We start from the raw sequence: 24,512 nt of genomic DNA on the forward strand, positions 1-24,512 counted from the left end.
TTGCCCCCCCCCCAAAGGATTTCTAATTAAGAATTGCAGCTGGCCCCTTGCTGCATTGAAATAGCGCTACTACAATTGCCGGCATCACTTACGTCTATAGGCCAGCGGCCTATAGCGCATTGGACTGTTTTATAGTAGGGAATTGTAGCAGTGGTGCTATTTCTGTATTATAGGCTTGTTCCAGATTGATGAATGTTAAGCAAAACCTATTTGTTTCTGTATTAAAAAGTTTTATTTCTAATGAGAAGGAAAAATTTCCTCAATTTTTTTCAATAAACTTCAGGTTTGGCCTGCGACTTTGTCTATGTTTTTAATTTTGTCCCTCTGTGTATTTGAGTTTGACAACCCTGCTCTAAAACTAATAGTGGCAATGCCTAAGTAATAGATTCTTAGCCATGTGTAGTCAACTCTTGTTACAATACAATAGCCCAGTTGGCACCCAATAACGCCATAAAAAGAATATTTCTTACCCACCAATCACTGAAGCAAATGTCCTGATAACTAATTGAAAATCAGCTACTCTTAAACCCCCTGCATGTGCGCATTTCAGTTGATTTATGATACAAACATCAGACTGTTTACCCATGCACTAACCAATGAACTCCAATTATTTGAAAACTCTTTACTGTAAATTGAATTATAATTGTACTATATGAGACAGAGTCGATAAACAATATTTACAAGAAAAATACATACACTGTAAACACCATTTCCTTTTTTATTTAAAATATATATATTTATATACATATATATATTATTTCACTGAAACACTGATAGGAATCGGCTATAGTTACCACTTTACAAAACGATACATGTTGATAAAAATAAAGCATGAAAATACATTACAAAGCCCAAGTTTGACAATGTATACCTTTGTAAAACAATATGCATGTAATAGCTTTGGTCATAATGTGCTTTTGCCTACAAAATATGTCAGTATATAGAATTTACATACAATAAACGTCACAGAACAGAGATAATATTACTATATAGGTAGAATATGAATAACCACAAAAAAAATCTATATTATATATCAGGCAGCTGATCTTTTAAGCTAGTTGACTATAAACGGAATTATATTGATTTGTTGGGTTGGATGAAGAAGGAATTGATACGTAAGCACTGAGCATATCGACCAATTAAATTCCAAGCTTTAATTTTCCGAAGCATGCCTAAAAACCAAAACAAACGTTTTGCTGATTTGTTGCCTTCAAATGAATAACCCATTAGTACTCTAAGCTTATTATTAGACTTACGTCTGTTCTAACCCTTGCTCTATCAAAAGAAAATAGAACATTTTGACATTGAAAAACAAATGGGGTTTATTTATATCTTTACAAAATATTCACGTAAAAAAGAAATTCAAATGGAAAAAATGTGAATCCTAGGAAAATGCTGTATGTTTGTTTTATTTTTCATAATTTCTTCATATGGCTCTACTTATAAAACAGGGAATCTGACATTCCCTCAAATCTTCCAGGTCTATGTGTTTCAATGGCAGTAATTAGAATGTTTAATTCCGTGTTTTTTAAATAAGGCCCATAGCGTTATGTAGAGTTTTTTTCCCTTTTTGCACTGCATCATAAAGCTATGCAAAATACCAGAAATGTTCCAAAAACTGCAACACAAACAGCTACAGAAATGTGCATCGCTTCTCTAAAATGAATAAAGTTAATTTATCCAACTTGGTTTAATCATGCAATAAATTTAGCAGAAACTAGCAAAACAATACAGCTTTAATAAGTATATTTTCTAGTTCCTTCTTTGTAAAACTGGAATGTCTTCTCAGTGGGAGATTGCCTCAAATAAACCTAACACCTGGGAAATTAGTTAGACAGACTGTGATCACTGATACTTAATGCACCTGACATTCTTCACTCTGTCAATGTAACATAAACACTGGAATAATACGATTAAATGCTTGAGAATAAACTCGAATGTCTTTTAAATGCAACCCAGCAAACAAAAAATGATTACAGTTAAAAAAAATTAAAAAAATGTATTTGAAAAATAAAATGTTCAGTTGCAGTTTAGCTGTTTTATCACTTATAGAGAATCCAGGAGCTGCTTTTGTAAAAACAAAAAAATCAACTTCTATCTAAAATTTAATCTAGAATGTTTTTGTTTGATTTTTGTTTAGATTTGTGATGAAGGGTATAATAAGTTTGTTTCACTATGCACCTTTTTGTACAATAATTTGGAAGGTACTATTGCCTATTTCCCATTCTATAAGTGGAATGTGCCTTAATGTCATGCTGACCCTCTTGCTTCAGTATAGATCAGTGTTTCCCCACCGCAGGGATCTTCCAAAGGTTGCTAGGGGTTCCACGAGCAATGAGCAATTTGTGACTCTCAGGTCAGAATAAGTGACACCAATGGTCTTTTTGGTCTGTAAGGGTGACATTCTTCCTGCTGACCACCATGTTAATGTACTGTGAGCTGTATAGTAATTATAGCAGGGGGGTTCCCGTTATTTCAAGGGTTCCCCCATGTTAAAAAGGTTGAGAATAACTGGTGTAGGGTGACAAAGCCAGAACAAAGATGTATAAAACAATTTGGACTTTTCTCCAATGTACTTGCTAGGCTTACAAGGTCAGTGAATTAGTGAAGTCAGTGGGTGTTCATAATAGTCTAACAACAGCATTGACCTTATTTTTCTCAGGAAGGACACATCAGATAAACATCACTCATAGGTAAAAATCTGACACATGTAAAGCAGTGGTGGACATGGCCATGTCATGGTGGATCAATGGAGGTTGGGGAAGAGCATGCGGATCAATGTGAATGAAGTACAGTAGGGTGCTGCATGTTCATCCCCCTCCAACAGGACAGAATGGGGGATGTGTGTATAGCACTTGTTTGTTAATCTGTCACTGGAAACAATCATAAAAGATCATTTCCAGCAACAAATATTCTACATGTGTACATAAGCCTTAGCCTAAAGTTTCCCAAACAGACATTTGTGTTGACGAGGTTTTCTAGAATGACATGGAGGTCAGCAGAAAGAATAAGTAAGATCTGCAGGGAATTAATTAGAGCTTGTAGTCATGTACCATGTTAGCTATGTATTAAAGCTTACACATTGTAAATGACTGCCTCCCCTCTCTCACATGACAATTTCAGGTCTGATGATTGGCCACTTAGCACTGCTTCCCGGGAGGAATGGTGGAAGGTCATATTCCTTGCCAAACCTATAAGGAGCAGATATTTCCAAGGGTTGCAACAGTTAAACTGAGTGGTAGTGAAGCACTAAATGTGACTATCAACATAGGGTTGGGAGATTTACCTGCTTTTAAGAATACTTGTAAAGAAAACCAAATAATTTAGAATTGTCATTTGAGACATTTCTGTATTTTGCACGTTTTGCATGTTTTTGGAGAGCATATTGGTTCTCTTTTGGTTCACCTTAACCTGCCTGTCTTCCATTCTTGTCTGCTTTATCTGTTAATAAGTAATAAGAATTACCTGAATGTTAAACCTAGCAATCCAAATATATATTACAGAGAGGGAAAAAGTATATAAAGCATTTTAAATCAATTTAATATAAAAGTTATAACGTTTGTAATATAAATAAAGGTCTCCACATAGCAAACACATAAAATAGATTACTGTGCTTGTGGTATATAATAAAATATTGGCTGCAGTGTATGAAAAAGTAATTTCCTGATTTTTACCTTCCTCATCAGAAAAACAGATGTTCTGCTTATCATGGCGACAGGAATATATTTTGATATATGAGCTGCACACATAAAAAACATTTATTCTAATAGAGTAAATTTTCTATATTTCCAAGTAAAACATAGGGCAGTCTACACAAAACTGATTTTTTTAGCTATTGAGAGATGCCTAATGGAGAACATTCTCCGGTTCACATATCACACAGCTATCACTAGGACCAAACCATCCCCATTGTATATTTCACTTGCTTTATGTATTTGCTTTATGTATTTGCTTTATGTAAATGCTGCAAAAGGAGTACGAAAATAGTGGTAGAGAAAGGGAGCATCTACAAATATGTAAAATCTCTCCAAAAATCCCTACACATATTTGATGTGGTCATGCTAATAAACCCCTAGGGAAATGTATAAAGTTTAGCGTGGACAGGAATCTGACATTTATCGGACTGCCATAAATAAAACAACACTTAACGTTTCAAGAAACAGTCCTTTATCAGATGTACAACATACTTAGCAAGCAAAAAAGCTCCAAGATTTTTAACTTCTCTAACATGTTGAGTTGTACATCCATCAAAAACATTATTTTGGGTATGCATGAGGTAGGGGGTTCTTACTGTTTTCTGGGCCTCAAGAAGTAAATTGATAAGGACCTGAGCTCTCCCCAGTCCCTTTTATCTAGGCACCCCACCCAACACTTTTCAGTAACCACCCGGCTGTTTTTTGGGTGATATGTTGGGTCACTATACAGGGGCTGCCACACCTACAGATTCTTCCCACCCAGCTGAAAAACAAAATTCTGGGCCGAGGCCATTGGTTATTAGGGGTTCAGTAGTGTTTTATTTTAATCAGTCTTTTATAATGTTGGGACCCTTTCTATATTTTGGGAAACAAGATATGTTTATTGGTGGAATTATATCAAATATTTTTAGAAATCTGTACATGACTTTATTAGTCCTTTTAGGACATAGAAACATAAGGTGACAGGATTTGGTCAACCTCAAAAGAAAGTGTCAGTTTTGGCTGGACTAAATGTTCAATTTATAATAGCTTAAATGACTCAAGTAAATGACTTTACCTGTAAACAAAACTGGAAAAAAACCTAAGAGTCAGTTTAAAAAACAGAACTAGTTTAACATGCATACTCTGCATACTGCATACTATATAGTCTTGCTATAAAGATATAAAACAAAACAAAAAACCTAAGGCAGTATTGCATATTGATTATGTTGGAGCTGTTATGTTGTCTCCATAATTCTATTAAATGTGTGCAAGTGTGAGGACATTCCTCCAAATTACTGAACTCAGTTGTTTCCAATGATGGGTACTGTTAATGCAAAAGCATACAAAGGTATTTTAAACAATTGTACACTTCTATCTTTGTCGTAACAGTTTGGGGTAGACCCTTTTGATGGGCTTGGGTTTAAAGACATGGAACGGCCTCAAAGAGCCCTGACCTTACCCTGCTAAATAACTTTGTGATGACATATAACACCAATCGCATCCAAGATTTTCCTATCCAACATCCCAAGCTATTTTGGCTGAATGGTCACAAACCCCCCAGCCAAACTCCAAAATTGAGGGGAAAATGTTCCAAAGAGAATAGAAGCTGAAAAGGTAAGAAAACTACATATTAATTGAAGCATCTGTCCATATAAGGTACCTTTATTATTTTTCTCCTGTATAGTATTTTAAAAGCCCCTTTATTTTATAAAGAACGTAACAAATGATAATAATTACCAGCCGTCAGCACTATTTTCATTTCTCCAAAATTTCATTTGAAAAATGAAGTTTTGATGTAATTTGAAAAAAACACTTTCAATCATTTTAATTATTGTAGAAACACAGCTCAACAAAAAAAAAAGGTCAAGGATTGTTTAATATATTTTGTGAATTTCATGTCTGCTGAATCCAGAAATGACATCAGTTTCATTGAATTGGCTCTAGATCTTGTGATACGGGAATTGGAAAAGACAATTTTACCAACAAAGGTTAACACAGCATATTATTATCAATCTTTATTTACACCAATGTTTTGCATTTTATATATTAAATGAAGCAATTATTTTCATGAAACTTTCACATGCCTTCTTTTTATTCATACATTTTCTTTTTTTTACAGAAATATGAGTTCTTCAAGAAGTTGTTTAAATGACCCTAATGTATTTTGCAACATTTGTGGTGAATAATCTCAGCAAAAATAGAAGAAGGGTTTGGAGTGTAATCCGGGAGTTAGCAGTGGAAGTGAATAAGAAGGAAGTGTTTCATCAAACCAGCAGTTCTCCCAAGAAGAGCTCAATGATTTAATACATGACCTAAGTCTGTCAAAACAAGCATCTAAACTTTTAGCATTCAGACTAAAAGAAAGGAACTGTCTGAGACCGGAAGTTAAAATATCGGTTTATAGGACAAGAGAGGTGACACTCCTACCATATATCAGTGAAGATGGAGACTTAGTGTACCGTTGTAACATCCCTGGACTACTAGCCCATATGGGAGTAGCAGAATACCGAGCAGAAGACTGGCGGCTTTTCATAGACAGTTCCACTCGATGTTTGAAATCTGTTTTACTGCATAATGGCAACTGCTATGCATCAATTCCAATTGGTCACTCAACAAAAACTTAAAGAATCAACATCAAAATGGTCTTACAAAAGCTTTGCTATCATGAACACCAATGGGCCCATATGTGTTGATTTAAAAATGGTGAACTTCCTACTTGGACAGCAAAGTGGATACACAAAGTACCCACGTTTCATCTGCTTGTGGGATAGTACTGCAAAGCAAGCAAAGGACGGCGATTGCTTCAAATACATTTGTAGAATATTCCCTGGATAGAGTACTGAAAAATAAAAGCAGGAGTCTTTGATGGACCCCATATTTAGAAAATGATAAATGATTCAAATTTCATTTCAAGTTACATGACTGATACTGAAGCTTCTGCCTGGAACAGCTATATCAAGGTTGTCAAGAACTTCTTGGGTAACCATAAAGCACAAAATTATGAAGAATTTTCTTTTAAACTTTAAAAATTTGGGTGCTACTATGAGCATAAAGGTACACTATCTCCATAGCCATTTGCAAAAATTTCCAGAAAACCTTGGCGATTTCAGTGAGGAACAAGGGGAGAGGTTCCATCAAGATATAAAGGTGATGGAAGAAAGGTATCAGGGCAGATGGGATAGACACATGATGGCAGACTACTGCTGGAGCCTTCAACGTGATTGTCCTGACCATCAGCATAAAAGGAAATCATACAAATTGAGTTTTTCAATGACTTCTTTGTGATTAGTTCAGTAATATTATGAATATAGAATATATTGACATTTCAAAATTTCAAAAATTTAATTTTGTATACGTAGGCATATGTAGTTTAATTTTGCTCAATTTTTATGTTTTATTCGTTTTCTATGAAGGTATTTTTGAGGTCATTATTTCAAAAACTAGAGCCAATCTAGCAAAACCAATACCATGTTTGGAATCTGTGCATTAAACATAACCATAAACATAATATATTTTTTTTATTATTTTTATATATATAGTGAGATAAAGTATAAACAAATGCTTTTAGGCATAAATTTGTGTCGCCACAACAATAAATACTGTGAAAAACAACTGTAGTAAAAGTTTACCTCAAACCTATTTTTTTTTTTATTGCAACCTTTATATAATATTCCTCTAACACACTTCACAGCACATTGATAGCAAAGTCAAGCATATAAATTCCATAAAACGCAGTACGTGCCATAAACTGGTAACTGATTAAAAACTACAAGCATTACAAAAACCCTAATTAATGTATTTGGTAGTTAGTCCTAGAGCAGCTTGTGATTATTTTGTAGCTTGTTGCACTTATATAGTAAAAGCCAGGAGCATCTCAGGCTTTGTGTAGAGCACACCTCTAGAATCCATGCTTTCTGACTCTATGAGATGAGAGAGATGGACATCTTTTTAGCACAAAGTACATGGGCAATGGCCCTACCCCTACAACAACCCAATTTACACTGACTACTACACTTAGGGTAATACTTTTAGTAGATAAACAGTACATTTATGTAGATGCCTATGCATCAAACGAAACAGAAGTACAACGTAAAGGAAAAGACAGGCAGAAGCATTTGTCTCTAAAAGAAGCCCAGTTTCTGCAATGGAGTGACATTTGGAAACCATGAGACCCAATGAAAGCTATATACTGCTTCTGGGAGAAATGGAATAAACCTAAACTCTAAATACAAAAATGAAGTACCTTTGCAGTGCATCCCCTTCCCCATTGTGAGGATTAGAAGTTTTATCCCCTGTAGTTCAGCTCTTAACAAATCAGCAGAGTGGGCAGGTATGTGATATCACTGTAGTAAATAATTCTAAAACAATGTCACCACAGTAATAGATCAGTTCTATTTTGGTCCCTGGGATTTTTAAAAGGATAGTGCCCTCCTGGTTTAATAGGACTACCTAAGCATATACTGCCTTTAATTTGGCCTGATGGGTGGTCAGGCATGGGTAACTTGAATGGGTCCATGAATGGTCTCCTAAACCATGTTTATTCTACCATTGAGTCACCACCCTCATTCCCTTTTCAGATGCGCAATCTTTCAAAGATGTTTCAAAATTTGGGTTAACAGAATTACGAATACTTAGGCAGTTAAGCCAGTTTTTACAATGTATGCATTGTGTCAAACAACAGAGAAAGAAAAAGACGGGTTTTAAGTGGCAACGGTTATATATATTTTTAGCACACACAAAAGTATGCAATTTGTTCATAAGAAAATTTGCAAAGAGTGCAGTAAATAGTGAACAAAATTAAACTCAAAGTAAGGCTTCCCTGAATACAGTATTCTAGGGAGTCTGTCTTTATTACTAGACAATCAATTGCTTTTTCTTCTCTGTTGTTTGAATCCAACAATACCAGTTTTGTCTTAAAAACAAAACAGTTTTTATTCAATACAGTGTAAAAATGTAACAATCACACAAAGTGAATATTGCAAAACAATAAAATCATAGTACTGAGTACCAGGGTTTAGTGATAATACGCTGAAAGCATACCTTGTCTCCCTTCCCCCCACAAATTCAATATTACAATGTATCCGTCTGCTTTTAGGATAGCACCAATAGTGGAAAATTAGTATTAAGAAAAGCTTGGGGAGATCTCAAAAGCTATATAGTGGGACATAACACGTTTCATGGCCAATATGTAACTTCTTCAGGAATAGTGCATATCTTACATTGAATAATAAAACAATAAAACAAACCAGCAGGTTATTTATGGCCCCATAGTCTATTTAGGTCATATATAGATTTTTCAGGACTTGGAAATAATGAAGTTATTTGGAACAAAGAATCCTGCAAAATGGTGATCAGTCTCTTTCATTAGTGTCTCTCCTGAATTTTCCATTAAGCCTTACATGTTTTATTGGAGGCTGTTATTTTTTTCTGGAGCATCCAGTTTGCATTGTTGGATGTGCGATATGCACTACTCCTGGCAAATTATTTACGAAACGTGCAACTAATATGCCAGTTTCACTGTATAGCTGCATTGTTACAGTTTTAAGCTGTATTGAATAAAAACTGTTTTGTTTTTAAGACACAATTGGTATTGTTGGTGACCATGAAATGCCTTTTTGGGCTTGGGTACCCTATGTAGATTTAAAACTTATAAGTTTCTTTATAAAAATATACTTACTTTAATAATAAAATTCTAATATTACAAAAAAAAAAACTATTAGTACTTTATTTCGCAGAAGCACAAAAACAACTAACAAAAAATAAAGTTACATTGCTATTTCATTACAACCGTCTTTGTAAAATCTAATTTAACATATTGACACAACTAAGTGGTCATTTAAACAGTGAACAAGAGAGAACAATTCTTTTAATATTAAAGGCTTTTTGTGAAATATGTGGTCCAATCAGCAAAAGTTTTTGTTTGTATTTAGGAGACGTGATACTTTGCTAAGTACAACTTAAGATAATAGGATATTATGAAAATTATGAATTATGAAAAATTCAGGTAAAAGGAAGATTTGTATTCCCTACTAATATGTAAGTTAGGTTGGTCTCTAATGCCAGCGTCCCATATGATTTGATGTAGCCAAGGTGTCAACCTGCATCTACCTTACACAGTAATATTTTTGGGAGGAAAGGGGACTGGCCCTTCAAATACGTGTTTTAACGTGCCCAGGCGCTATGCAATTGTCTGCCCCTTTCTACAGTAATGAGCATAGGGAAGCAGATTTTCAAGACTCAGTTGGATCTAATAAAACTATTTATTTTCAGCTCTAGCTATTGATAATGGAACATTGAGCCAGTATAGGCAATGAGCCTTAAGCTCCATTCATTAGTCCTAAACTGATAGCCTCACATCTCAGCCCACAAACTTCTACATGTCTCTGAGTTTGTTTGCTGGCTGGTGTGACACCCAGTGGATATCTCATCATCATAAAAAACTGTTCTAATAAAATAGCAAACTTCTCTGCAGCCTACACACATCCTGTTTCCATACCGAACAAAGTAAGAAGTGCTGGCTTTGAACACAATTAGCTGTATCGAAAAGGAATGTGGAAAAAGGAAGTTTGGTCCAGTGCGCAGATGGGGAACAGTATGATCTATATATGTCACAGTCTAGCACTGCCCTTCATATATCCATTCATAAAACTAGTCCTGCAGGTGTATAAGCATAGTGCAATATCTAAATAAAAAACAAACATGATAGAAATACTTAATGCATTTTAAAAATGGTTCCCTTAAAAAAATACAATCATCTTCTTCAATAACCCAAAGGAATAATATTTTTTTGTACTCACCATAAAATCTTTTTTTTTGGTGCTTACTGAGGAACGCAACATGTTACTTTTACATGTAGGTTATACTGCCGCCAACAGGAAACAGTATGAATTACACCTAAGAAATATTGTTCTGTATACCTTAATGAACAATGGAGAAATAGACACTTAACAGAAGTTGTATCACACTCACATGTATGGAAGAATCTGCTGCTCTAGGCATCCTCTGGAGAAAACATGGCCAGTTCCATATTCATATAGAACTAACAAGGGGTTAGGCCTGAAAACAGATCCTGCCCTTTAGAAGCTGCCAAATGTCCTGTTACGGGAGGGAGCCAGGAGCAGGAGTTTCTCCAGGTTTTGCAATATTTTACATTTAATTAACAATGTCTGTTATTACTTTCATTACTTTTCATGATTTATAGCGCAGCTTACACAGAAATTGCATCAAGAAAAAGCTCCTGCTGATTTATGGGAGCTGAGTTTTTTTAACCTGGTACTCACATAAGAGTTAATTCACAAGTTCATTCAAGAGTTCATTCAAGTGCATTTGTTACCAAGTTTGGTATTTTACCTAATTTAACTCTCATCAGAATGTTTAATTCACAAAGATAAATATCACACAGGTTACCATATTCCCTTTAATAACCCCCCATCCCTTACCCTTTTCTCCCCCCTTCGCCCTCTCTATGACCCATACAGCCGTATATATTATATGATGTACATTTTCTTGCTAATAAGTCTTATGTACAAATCTGTGGAATTTGAATTATTACACAGTTTGTGACGTGTCTAATTTAGATAACTCCCCTGAAGCGAAACACATTAGACTTAATACTGTATTTAGGACTCGCATAAAACCCAGTTGTGTATAATGGGATTTAATGTTTTATTGCATTTGTTTCTATTTGTTATTTAACAAGTAAAAATACAAGCCTAAACTTTATCATGGCCCTTAAAATCCCTCTCTTTTTAAACTAATTTTTGAGTTTCTCTCTTTATTCCCACTATGAGATAGTGGTTACATGCAGGCCAGAGGCTTTAATAACAAAATAAACCTAAACCTACAAATAGCAGTGCAGATGACACCACAGCCTAAAAATAGTAGTGTTATTTGTTTTATAAAGTAATTGTATATTTAAAAAATTAAGACATTAAACACCTTTAAAAACCCTAAACATTTTACATTTTTGTCAGCCCATAATAATAAAAGATACAGCATGTTTTTTTTTCAAACAGCATACCAAGTAAAGTCCATTTACATATTTAGGCAGAGATAACCTGTGAAATATTTTGATTTGTGAATTGAAGTAAATACAAAAAAAACTCTAACATAATTTAGTGTTGGTAAAATATTATGCAGAAAAAATGTTAGTGCTCTGAAAACACGATTTTGGATTGTGCGTATTATTATTATTTTTAGTGAATAAATCCTATACTTAGATATGACTTGCTAGGGAGGAATAGATACACTTAGCAGCAAAAAAATCACATTTCCCCTCAAGGTCCTTGCATAAGGGTGGGGATATACCACAAAACATGTTACTTCCCTAAAAATTTGAATTTTCTTCTTCAAGAATAAGTGTTTTGTTTGATACAAGTAGCATTTAGTGAAATTCCTCTCTAAGCATATATTATTTTATCTTTATGACTTTGGAATATGTGGCATTTCCTGCCTAAAATATATCTGAATACAGATATATATATATATATATATATATATATATATATATATATATATAATTTCTCTTTCCTGTTTACTTTAATATATACAGTTCAAGCCTTGTAAAAAAGGCCAGTCAGCAAAGTCTTTAGCAAACCAACGTAACCAAGAAGCATTTTGTTCTTAGTGTTTTGGTCTGGCACTTGTTACTTCTGAGGTAGAGCAAACACAACTACAAACAATCCCACATGAAAAGGGTGAATGTTGTAGTCTTAAAAACACACAATTACAGCTTAAAATCTTCATCCACACACAGCTGAGAGAGAGTCTTCTTTATACGTAGGGCCGTCAGACGAGCTTTGCCATTGGCGTACCAACACTCGCGCATTATCCTTCCCATCACACGAAGGGCCTTTGAAAAACAAGGCTTTTATTAAATATATCATTGACTCTGTGTAGGTAAACTATGAAAACATTCCCAATAAGCTGTTAAAGTCTAACTCCAGTCTAAACCTTATTTTGAATAGAGCTAAAATACTAAATACTGTAAATACTCAAATATAAACCATTTGTAAAATAAACCCAGACAGTTACGCTTAGATAAAAAAAACAGTAAAAATAAATTGACTGTACTATAAACTACTACTCTATAAATTATAAACTTAGTGCACAAAATTCAGTCATCACATTCAAAACGATCAACAGAAATAATAATAAAACAATAACAATAAAACTAACATGAATACATCTATTGTGTTTAATTTTAAAAGCATTTATTTAAAATGAAAAAAATCACATGGGCTCAGTGTGTTTATCTTTTTTGTTTTACAGGTTCAAGTAATTTGTACTTAGTTATAATAATATATTTTTAGTTGGTTTTGAAAGGTCAGTTGATCGTAAATGATCTATTTTATATTATTGTTCCCCACCAGTAAACGGTGCTGTGTATTCATGTAACATGTGTAACAAACTCTTTATTATTAAACTCTATAGCAAGAGCTTGTTACACACTTTACATGAGGACACAGCACATCAATAATGCACAAAATATCATTTAAGAGCAGTTGATCCTTTGGGACTATTTTATTAAAGCTTTCCAAATCTGGAGAAGATACACTTTCATCAATGAAGCTGAGTGATACAGAAAACCTGGAACAGATTCATTCAAAGCTAGCAAATATTTTGAATCATGGACCAGATTCATTCAAGGTTTGCTGGATCACCCAGATTCACTGATGAAAGTGTGTCTTCTCCAGCCTTGGAGACCCTTTATAAATTAGGCTCTTTACAACCAACTAAAAATACATTATGACAACCAAGTATTGTAAATACCAATACTCATGTGACCCCAATTATTAACCAAGATACTTTTTTTATTGTCATGTTCAGGTCAAAAATCTTGGTTTATACTTGAGTATATATAGTACAACTATTGACTTGTTACTGCAATTGCAATGGTTGTACATATTTCTTGTTCCTTTAGTAAGCTATAACAGCTATACTATAGAAATATGGAGAAAAGTTATCTCTAGGACAGGAATAATCACTATAGGTCTGAAAAGTTTGATCAGATGTGGTTTAGCCAGAACTTTTAAAAAGCTGTGAGCCAATGAGGTTCTGTATTTCCAAACCAGAAGTCCTGCTGAAGTCTATAGGTAACAGAACCAGGCACCAAAAAGCAATGGAAACATATTATGCATATTGTATGAAAGCTTATCAAGCTCCTGACATCCCTGTTTAATGAAATGATGGGGACAAAATGGTAAAAAAAAACTGATAAGTACCCTGGGAATATCATAAAATAACAACAGCACTGAAACCCTAAAAACTATATCAGAGAAATTTAGATAGAGGGGTAAGACACTTTGTCATTGGAAGTACACTAAGGGTGATCAGGCAAAAAAAGATGCATATATAAAGTAGATGGAACCACAGCCAACTGGGAAACCCTACCACCATTGTATTTTGGACATCTAAAATAATGCAAATGTGTCCAAATCTATTCTAGAATTAATCTGACAAAGTTAACTGAACTCAGTGTTTCTCAACCAGGGTTATGTAATTCCCTAGGGTTCCTTCAGAGGTTTCTAGGGGTTTTTTTTGCAATATATAAGGATGACATTCTTCCCAACGGCCAGCAGTGTAAGACACACTCTTCTTACTGACCACCACACTAATATACAGTGAGTTGTGGATATGGAAATTATAGAAGGTGTTCCCTGAAGACCTGAAAGGTATTTATATCCAGTTTTTTAAGAAAATGGTGAAAGCCCAAATGCTGTTTTTTCATTATTAGTGAAAGACAACAAGGTCCTGAGGCCCACCAAAGCAAATATTCAGTATTGTGGTAAGATGTGGTGGTGAAAGTAGAAACTTTTGCTCTTGAATAAGTGTATTCCAGAATTTTACATGAAGATGTATATTGGAGTACAGAAATGTAATACCTCAAAGCTTTGCCACTGGTTTGGAATGTTAGGTCGAAGTTTCTGCTCACAGACAACCTTTCTCATGTCCTCCAACGATGGATCAGAAGGCACCATATCATAGTAAGGCAATTGGTATTCATCCACAACACCTTCAAGTAGATAAAATACAGAACAATACTAATTTTGTTTCTGCTTTTGTATGTTCTCAATAAAACATAAACCAAGAGCTTCGTAAACTTGTCCTATATAGTTGTCTTATAGTTGTCTTATATAATGTGTTCATACACCAAGCAAATATACTGAAACACCACAATGGGACCTACAAGAAAGGGGTCATGCTCTTCTACAGCTTCGGAAGTAAAAGAAATGCTAAAACTAAAGTCGGATGGTAGCACATGGTTTGGTCCTGCATGTTGGGCTTATGGCAGGCTTCAAAACTGCTGCTTCCCGATTCCTTTCTGGGTGACTGAAGACATCAATGGGTTGCAGAGAATAGAATGGGGACTTTTCAGATTATCTGTTTTTGGCTTCATATTTGCTGATCTCATGTTGTGTATTCATTAGACCAAAGTCCTTTATTAATGGAGAACACATTTTCCTATTACTCTGGGATTCAAGAGCTACAATGCATAAATATATATATAGTAAAAAAACAGAAACATCCATTTGCCATCAGCTAACAGGACAATAAAATGATGCGACATCCTAATCTAACAGGTCAAGTGTTTGTTTTTATGTCTGTTTATTAGAGAAGGCCGTATCAGAAATTGTTTTTATGTGCTGCACATGAAATAACAGGAACAAGTTAATAAATATAATAAAAACAATTCCCCTTGGAATAAAAATAATAGACCCTTACCGCCTACAGAACATCTCCGGGCGATTTCCCAGTACACGAGGCCCAGGGAGTAGATGTCTGCACATTTGAATGACTCAAAATGATACATGTTTATGGAATCATCCAATAATTCTGGAGCCATGTACCTAATAAAGGAAGAGAAGCACAATGAGAAGAAACAAGCTTTTTCATAGACTGGAAAGTATGGTTGCCTTGCAACATTAACAAGCAAGACTTAAGGTTAGCTGATGCAATTACATCTCTCAATAATTCAAAGGTTCTATCCACATGACTCGGTCCATAGCTACTACTTCATATGACATGCTAGCAAGAGGATACTCAACCCATGATCAACCCATCACCAGTTTCCTGCTACTAGCTGAGGCCCCTTATAGAGACAAGTTGCTAGATAAACTCCCGTTATGTGATCTGTTAAAAAAAAGTAAGGTCCCACATTGTGATCTGTTGTCAGATCTGTTTCCATGCAGAGACCAGAAGCTAAGCTCCTGTTTAGTAACCTGTTGCTAGCTAAGGTCTTATGTAGTGACCTGCTGGTAAATAAGGTTCCATATAGTGACCAGGTACTAGATAAAGCCCTGTATACTGATCTAGTAGATAAAGTCCCACATTGTGATCTTTTACTAGATAAGATTCTATATAAGTAAGTACAAGTAAGTATAGTAAGTAAAAGTGGTACAAGCTTTGGCTCTGTAGAGTGAAATGTTGCTAGACAATAATCTGATGCTAACTACGATCTACTGTTAACTAAGGTGCCCTATCGAAAGCTATAACTAGCTGAGGTTCTGTATTGTGACCTTCTGTTAGTTGAGATCACATATAATATGATGCTAGCTAAAGTACTGTGGTTTGTTCTGAGCAAAGGTCCTGTATAATACCCTACTGCTAACCAAGGTTTCTCTGGTATGGTGATCTGTTGTTTGCTAAGGTGCCCTATACTAACCTATTGCTAGCCAGTCCTATACAGTGACAGTGGCAAGCCTTAAAAAATGAGAGACTGGAACTACAGAAAGGTTTTAATGTTCTTTATAGTTCCTGTGTAACACCTAATATATGATTTTGTAAATTGTTAAGAGTTGCGGGGTTTAGAATTGATCTACAGGCAAAACAATTAATAACATACCTAAAATACATACACATTAATTTTTTTCATGGCAAGCTATTGATAAGTGTGTTCAATTGTTATCACAAATTGTTTATTCTGTAAAAGACGCCCATAGTATATTGGCAGTCTGAGGAACCAACATTTTGCAGACAGTGGAATCTTTGTGGGTGGCTGAGATGCTCACATGACCTCAACTGCAAAACACACCAACAGCTCTGCTTTTTACACAGTCAGGTGTAGATGTGGTTTTGGCAAGAGATGTTTCTAACAAGCACGTAACATATTATATTAGAGAAAAACACGTCAGTGTCGGTTTTGTTTGTATTTAGCTTCAGGAACTTAAGGGGGTTATCTCATTATCTGATGTGTTGCTAAAAATGTTGAATGCAGTGGATATAAATACATTGCTGAGCTAGAAACATATTTCAAATCAACTGAAAATGCACAATAACATTTACAAAGGAACACATTTAGACTTTTTAAAAGCTCCACTACTTTGTTATGGTTGCCTTGCACAATCTTGGTTTTGTAAGTGCCAATGAGGCCGTAACATTTCCATTTTCAAAAGCAATTCTTTTAGTAGTACAAAACACACATAGTTTTATAGCAGCTTCCAATATATATATATATATATACACTTCTGGGCACCATATATTATATTAGATACAGTATATAATATATATTATTTATATTATTATATATTTATATATATATATATATATATATATATATATGCTATTTCTATCTTCATAAAGCAAATCAGCTTTGGGCTCCTACACTTCTGGGCCCCATAGCAGTCCCAATAGCAGTCCCAGGGTCGTTTGGTATTGGCCAGCCTTTCTCTAGGTTTTAACATGCGGGACCCCTGGCCAAAAATAGATCATTGGGGGTCTGAGAAGCACAGATTGCTCATTGCTCAATGAACCCCTAGCAACCTCTGGAGGAACCCTGGTTGAGAAATAACGGTATAGGCAAAAGTGACACTCAAAATCCAATAGCCCTGCCACACCCATATTTTGTGGGCCATAAAAAACATGCAAACAATGATTGATTAAACCAAGAATTGTTTTTTTCTCAAATATTTTTTTTATTAGCATTTAAAAATAACAAATATAATACTTTAGATGGTGGATTTGAAAGATGTAATGCAAAAATAACATTTTTATTTGGTTAAATAAATATTTTTTTTAAATAAATGTGTAAATATCTACTTTCAAAGAGGGACAGTCCCTCAATCAGGAACATTTGGCTGATTTGTCTATGGATAGCGAAGAGAAGTATAGAAAAGTAAAAGAAGTGATGGGAAATTTCCACAATAGTACACAGACAACAAGAAACACTAAAAAACTAACCAAAACTAAAATAATGTTTTTTTTTATACACTTTAAATGACCACAAAAACTGCCAGTATGGCCAACACTCCATAACAGATAATGTAGCATAAAACTGCATTGAACTGACCATGACTATTCGCATTGCATTCTACTATTATCATCCATTGAAAAAAATACAGTCCAACAATAAAATAAACGCTTCCTTACCTTTTTGTCCCGACTCGTGGATTTTGTGGGATGTCAATGGTGTTAGTTACTGAATCGTGTTTTACGGCCAGCCCCAAATCTGCAATGGCACATGTGTCGTTCTTCTTCACTAAAATATTTTTAGACTTGAGATCCCGATGTGCAATCGCTGGTTTACCTAAAACATAAAGCAGGGATCATCATCATCATAATCAGGGATCATAATGCAGTTCTGTGAAATACAATAATGCACAATAATGCAGTAGTGTTTAAATATAAAGTACCAACAGTTTTGTGACCCAATCAGAATTTGCCTATTTTTTGGTGTACATATTATTACATTACTCACAGCAACCAATCAAATTCGTCCTGATTCTAAGCCCCTTTGAGGCACAGTTACTTACACAACTATGACTTTGTAAAGTGCTGTGTAATATGTTGGCACTAAATAAATACAAGTTAATAATAATAATAGTCTTGTCTTGATCTGTTTTGGATAAGTAAAACTGAGCTTCAAAACAACCATTCGGCCCTTACTGCAGTAGCTATAAAAAAGAGAAGACAAGGGCCCATAAGGATATCTATTATTCTTCTTGCACATATGTCACACTGTCACAACTGACTGACCCTCTTACATGGGCACATGTAACTCATGACGAATATATTTTGTCCACCAATTTGTTGATATTTATTGCTTATACTCGCATATAAGCCTGGCTACTATTAGAATAGTCCTTGTTTAGTTTTGGATTTAACTGGGCTTTATTGAACAAGCCCAGCAGCTATTGCTCATTAGCAAATAAAACAAGAGGACATACCTCTAGTGCCAACTATTTCCATATGAAGGTGAGCCAGCCCACTGACAATAGATAGTGCCAGTTTCATCATTCCACCAATGGTTACTGTTGTCCGGTTGAGATAATCATACAAGGAGCCTTGTTCATGGTATTCCGAAATCAGCCACAGCTGAGTCCATGTGCCATTATCTGTAGGAAAAGCAAACAACTTCATACATAACAAACTTTATATCAACAAAAAATAGTATAGGAGTAAGCTATCTCCAATTTCTTTTAACATATCATGCGTTACGGAGTCTAAAACCTTTCTGTATTTCTGTACTAAGCTCCAGTCACAAAATCCTGACTTTTGCAATGCTAAAACTGTTAGACATAGGGGAGCCCAAAAAGTTTGTTTAGTACAGGGTCTAGAAGTTTGTGATAGCAGTCCTGGTGCCACATGTTGAGTGACCTGCCTGGGACAATGTATATATCATAACAATGTATCTATATTACCTTTATTGTCAGCTGCTATAAAGCCAAGAACATTTTCATGTCTTAGCATGACTGTCTGGTAAATCTCTGCTTCCCGAAACCAGGATCTCTCATCTCGAGAGGAGAAAATCTTCACTGCGACATCCTCTCCACACCATTTTCCTCGCCAGACTTCTCCAAAACGGCCTTTGCCAACTAATTCTTGGATGATAACTGTTCTTGCAATGGTTCTCTGGACAAGCAGAGGCAATCCTACAAAGAATAAAGTATAGGCAAGGTTAATTTTTTTAGCTTCAATGTGACACCCATTTTGGAGCTCAAGAAAAAAAGAGGTTTACATCACAACTAGAAACAAAAATTCTGAAAGCAAACAATTTGGAGGCTGATTATTATTTCTACAACCCAAAAAAGCTAAGCAAAGAGATTTGCTGAAAGTTTTAAGATGGTAAAATATACTTGGTAGTAAAAACAAAAGTACATTTTATATGAGTCAATTCATCAGACCAAAAACAAAATAAAATAAAAAATAAAAGTGGGTAGAATAAATGAGATAAAAGGAAAGGTGAGACTATCCTCTGTTCTGACAATTCTATGTTGGCCCTAAGATAAATAAAAAAAGCAATAGATTTATACAAGATGAGTATAAACAAGGCTTCTAGACAGCATTCAAAAACAGATTTAAATTAGAATAGACTAAAAAACATTTGGGATGTATATTCAATTGTATGTATTAATTCAACAAACCCACTTCTTTATAGATGAAGAGAAAAAAGTCCATATATATATATATATATATATATAGACTCCAACCCGACGCATTTTGCCAAAAGGCTTTCTAGCTAAAAAGGTAAAGGTAGCAAATATATCATTGGTGTGGTAAAGTGAGGTGTTCAGAACTTGTTTGTATAAAGGAATGTTTTAAATTATTATATCCCAGAAGAATTATTGATTTCAACTATAGCAGAAGATGATATCTTATTTCCCAACCCAAGCAGGTGCAGGTTCTAGCAATTCCCCATCAAACAAAGTTTTTATTTTTGCTGTTTGGATGAGATTTACTTATTTACTGTCCATAGGACCACATAGAAACAGAGGGGGAAACCCATACAAGATAGATAGTTGCCAGCTTTCTGGGGGCTGCAAAGGATTGCATGCTCCTACCACAGGTCTGAACCTGCACTTAATGAGGCTTAATTTCAGTCTAAGAATTGCACTCACCAGACCCAGATCCTGATGTGGTCATATCATAGATAAGATCTTTCAAGCATTTACCATCTGTGTCCAAGTTGCAGTCAGTGAGGGGTTCTTCAATACATTGGCGCCTTGTCCTTCTGTAGGTACCATACCTCCTCTGACAGGTGTAGGCCGTGAGGATTATGGCCAATGACAGGACACATATTGGAATGGTGACAATTACTGTCAGCTCCACATGGCCAAAGTGGGAGGTACTTGGCGATGCTGGAGGAATGAAAATGAAGAGACACAAAAGTTACTTGTTAGAGTTCAACTTCAGGCCTATGTATAACAGTCCAGACAAGTACCCTAACCAGTTACTGCACAAGTAAAATGAACTGAAGAAAATAAGTTGTACATCCAATAAAGATCCTTTGCACTACACTTAGCAAAACAGTCACATTTTGTAGCTGCCCTTACCTCTCTGCTGTGTCTAGTGATACTTTGACTGGCAAACAGAACCCCAGTGCACAACAGGGCACTAGACATTGGCGCACCAAGTTTTTTGCACTTCGGCCACACAGCCTGGAGACTTTTCTTAATGCAATTAGGCAAATCAGAGAGGTCGCCTCTCCACCCCTGTCTATGATTGGACAGTGGGAGGACAACAAAATTCTGATGAAGCCATGCGTTCCCTTGTTATAACATGAGCATGCAGGACACTTCATAGACACTTAATTATTTCCCTTTTCTCCAAGTTTGAGTGTAGCTCTACAGGGGACTACATGAGGCTGAGTCATATGTAGTTATTTATACTAATCACATTCAAATTTGTTTCAATAGTGCTAATAAATACAAAACCTAAATTCAATTCAATGTTGTTTTTTTTTTATTATTTTATTATTATTTGTTTATTATTATTGTTTTATTATTATTTTATTATTAAATTATTATTTGCCAATAATTTGTTTGTGGTAAAGTTGTTGTTTTTTTTTTTGTTTTGTTTATGATGACTCACTGTCTCCAACTGGTAGGTAAATGAAGATTTTACTTTATACTGATTTACTTGTTTATCTTGTTTATTACTGATGCAACAGAAGCATTCCCTGTACTTTGAGTAAAGAGGATATTACAGGGGAAAACATGTCAGATTGTGAATTTGGAGGGTATGACACTGGACAGCAAGTGTAGAGGTTACTGGGCTGTATATGAAGAAGAGTGCAGAATATATGCCAGAGGGTAGTATGTGCTGTATAGAAGTGCAATAAATATGACAGTGTGGAGTATGTACAGGAGAGGAGTGTGGAGGGTATGACAGTGGGCATGGGCAATATGTGCAGGAGAGGAGTGTGGAGGGTATGACAGTGGGCAATATGTGCAGGAGAGGAGTGTGGAGGGTATGACAGTGGGCAAAATGTGCAGGAGAGGAATGTAGAGGGTATGACAGTAGGCAATGTGCAGGAAAGGAGTGTCAAGGGTATAACAGAGGATAATATATGCAAGTGGGTCGTATGAAGCATATCACAGAGAATAGTATATGCAGGACAGAAGTGTGAAGGGTATGACAATGAGTAATATGTCTGAAAGAAGATTGCATATGAAATGATAGCAGGTAGTATGTGCCGGAAAGGCGTGTGCATGGTATGAGGGTGAGCAGGATAAGCAGGACAGGAGTGAGAATAATATGACTGCAGGCAATTTATGGAAAAGTGTGAAGGGTATGACAGGTCATTACGGATTTATTACAAGCACAGTACATATTTATCACAGAGGGATTGATCACTCTTTTGAAGCAGATGAATAGTTGCTATATATATATATATATATATATATATATATCACAGCACTTTGTACATAGTAACTACACTTTGCACTCTTTTATTAAATAAAACAGATAATGGTTCCTGGACTTTTGTCATACTGTATAAAAAATGAACCTACATTCAAAGGAAAACATGGCTGTTACATTGAAGAAAAATATACACTTTCTACCTATACGAGGTTTTAAAATCAAAGTAAAACATAATGCACAGGATATAAGAGATATGCTAACTCAGCAAAATTCAGCAGGCTCACAGCTGAAACTGAGCATTACCGGTATGTATAAGTAACATGAAACAAAACACTGGAACTCAATATGAAAGTAGTCAGCAATGTTTTCATCCTTGAACAAGAGTACCCCCTATTGGCTAAACCAGGTTAGTGCCCAGTGACAGGTGAGTTGTAATCAGCACACAAGTTCTTCTTTTACTGATATGCAATTGCACTAAGGAATTAAAGAGAGCTAGAAAAATATCTAAGTTATTCTTGTTTGCAAGTGAATTAGCTGAGAACAAACAACAAGTGTTACAGTTCTAAAAGACGAAAACACAGACTTATCATCTTGCTTTGCGTTTTTCTGATCATATACTTTTTGTATCAGCAGCTGGGGTTTACCTAATTTTGGGGCCTCAAGCTCTACAACACAAAATATGATATGCTTTAGACAAGTAATATAAGTGGTAACACATGTACTTATTTGCAAAACCTTATATTTGTACATGAAAACTTTGCAATTGATGCTGCATTTTTGGAGTAAAAAGGGGTCCCGACCTGCACTATTGTATTCCATATCAATGTTGTCTATATTCCAATGCACATCAAAATTATTCAAGGAAACCTGTACTGACCCATTGCTGCTTGTCCCAGGATAATGGCCCAAAGCACCAAAGCCAAAAATAGCCAGGTAAGTAGTAACAAAGAAAAATTAGAAAATGGTAGCCCTGTATTTTTTTCCTGGAAAAAAATAATTTAATTTATTTATATATTTTAAGGGCACTGCAAAAAAGTTTCAGTATTTCAGGTTGGCTTAAAGGGGACCTGACATTATTAATATTAAATAAAATAGTTGCTAAAATACTTTTTTCAGGGAGGACCCCTTCTGTCTTTACCGCCACGGCAGTAAAGACTGATTGAAAAACCTGGAGCCTCCTGGGATACCTACGTCATGTATCCCAGAAGGCTTCGGGCTGCTCCTTCTGCACATGGGGCTTTCCCAGAATATAATAAAAAAAAGCAGATTGCTGGACCTAAGCATCAGGGTCTGCCCATACACTAGAGCCATTTACCACCCTTTTGTACTTTTGATGTATTTTATGTTATGGTGACTGCATACACAGGAATGAGACTTTGGGTTTCTCAACCAGGGATCTGTGGAATCATAGGACTCCTCTAGAGGTTGTAGGGGTTCCTTGAGCTTTGTGCCTCTCAAGTCAGTTTAGGTGACACCAATTACCTTTTTTGCTATCTGTAGGGGTGACATTCTTCCCAATGGCCAGCAATGCAAAAAGGCATTCTTCCTACTGACCACCACACTAATATACTGTGAGCTGTGGATTTAGCAATTGTAGCAGGAGATTCACTAAGTTTTTTCAAGGGTTCCCCCATTTTAAAAAGGGTATTTCATGGGTTATTGTATTGTGGCCACAAGTTTGTTTAAATGCTGCTATTGCATCATAATAGCTAAAGCTGCAACAATATAAAGTTTACATTTAGGTTGTCATTAAAGGGTAGACCAGTGTTACGTTTTAAGATTAGGCTACAGATTAATTTTCAGAAGGCGTTAGGAGTCTGTGTAAAGGAGAATAACTGACTTTGGTTTGAGATGCTTTTAAACTGCTTCTGAGTTGCTTTTGTATTCTCATTAATTTGTATTACAATGAAAAGCAAACAAATGCCTGTGTACACAAAGCTAATATGTTAAGAGATTATTTAGGGGTTAGGTTAAGTTTTAAGCCTCCTACAGAGCTCAGATCTCCAGTGATTATTTCCAGGGACAAAATGAACAAGCCCTGTACACACAGTGCTGTTCTGTTCTATGGAGAGGGAAGAGGAGAGGACAAGCAAGCAGCATCCTGCTATGCTCTCCTCCATAGCAATGCACAGTGGTTATTCCAGATCAATTGTTCCTCAATCCAACATTCCAGATTGATGAGCGTCATTGAGGAACTCAACACACGTCAGATTTTCTTCTAACACTAAAAAGACCAATTATGTTCAGTAGAAT

General features: G+C 35.4%; 1 protein-coding gene across 1 annotated transcript in view; it reads right to left on the reverse strand.

Annotated features, from left to right (window-relative positions):
* Positions 1-704: 704 nt before the first annotated feature.
* Positions 705-24,512, reverse strand: part of ACVR1C (activin A receptor type 1C) — a 53,319-nt gene continuing 29,511 nt past the window's right edge. Inside the window, exons 3-9 of the mRNA XM_072418176.1 lie at positions 20,513-20,752; positions 19,316-19,546; positions 18,842-19,009; positions 18,045-18,201; positions 15,402-15,526; positions 14,561-14,691; positions 705-12,528 (exon numbers count right to left, since the gene is read on the reverse strand). Of these exons, the coding sequence (XP_072274277.1) occupies positions 12,403-12,528; positions 14,561-14,691; positions 15,402-15,526; positions 18,045-18,201; positions 18,842-19,009; positions 19,316-19,546; positions 20,513-20,752 (1,178 nt within the window). The 3' untranslated portion in view covers positions 705-12,402. The remainder of the gene's footprint in view (positions 12,529-14,560; positions 14,692-15,401; positions 15,527-18,044; positions 18,202-18,841; positions 19,010-19,315; positions 19,547-20,512; positions 20,753-24,512) is intronic.

Source organism: Pyxicephalus adspersus, chromosome 7, assembly GCF_032062135.1.
Source record: "Pyxicephalus adspersus chromosome 7, UCB_Pads_2.0, whole genome shotgun sequence".
Classification (NCBI taxonomy): domain Eukaryota; kingdom Metazoa; phylum Chordata; class Amphibia; order Anura; family Pyxicephalidae; genus Pyxicephalus; species Pyxicephalus adspersus.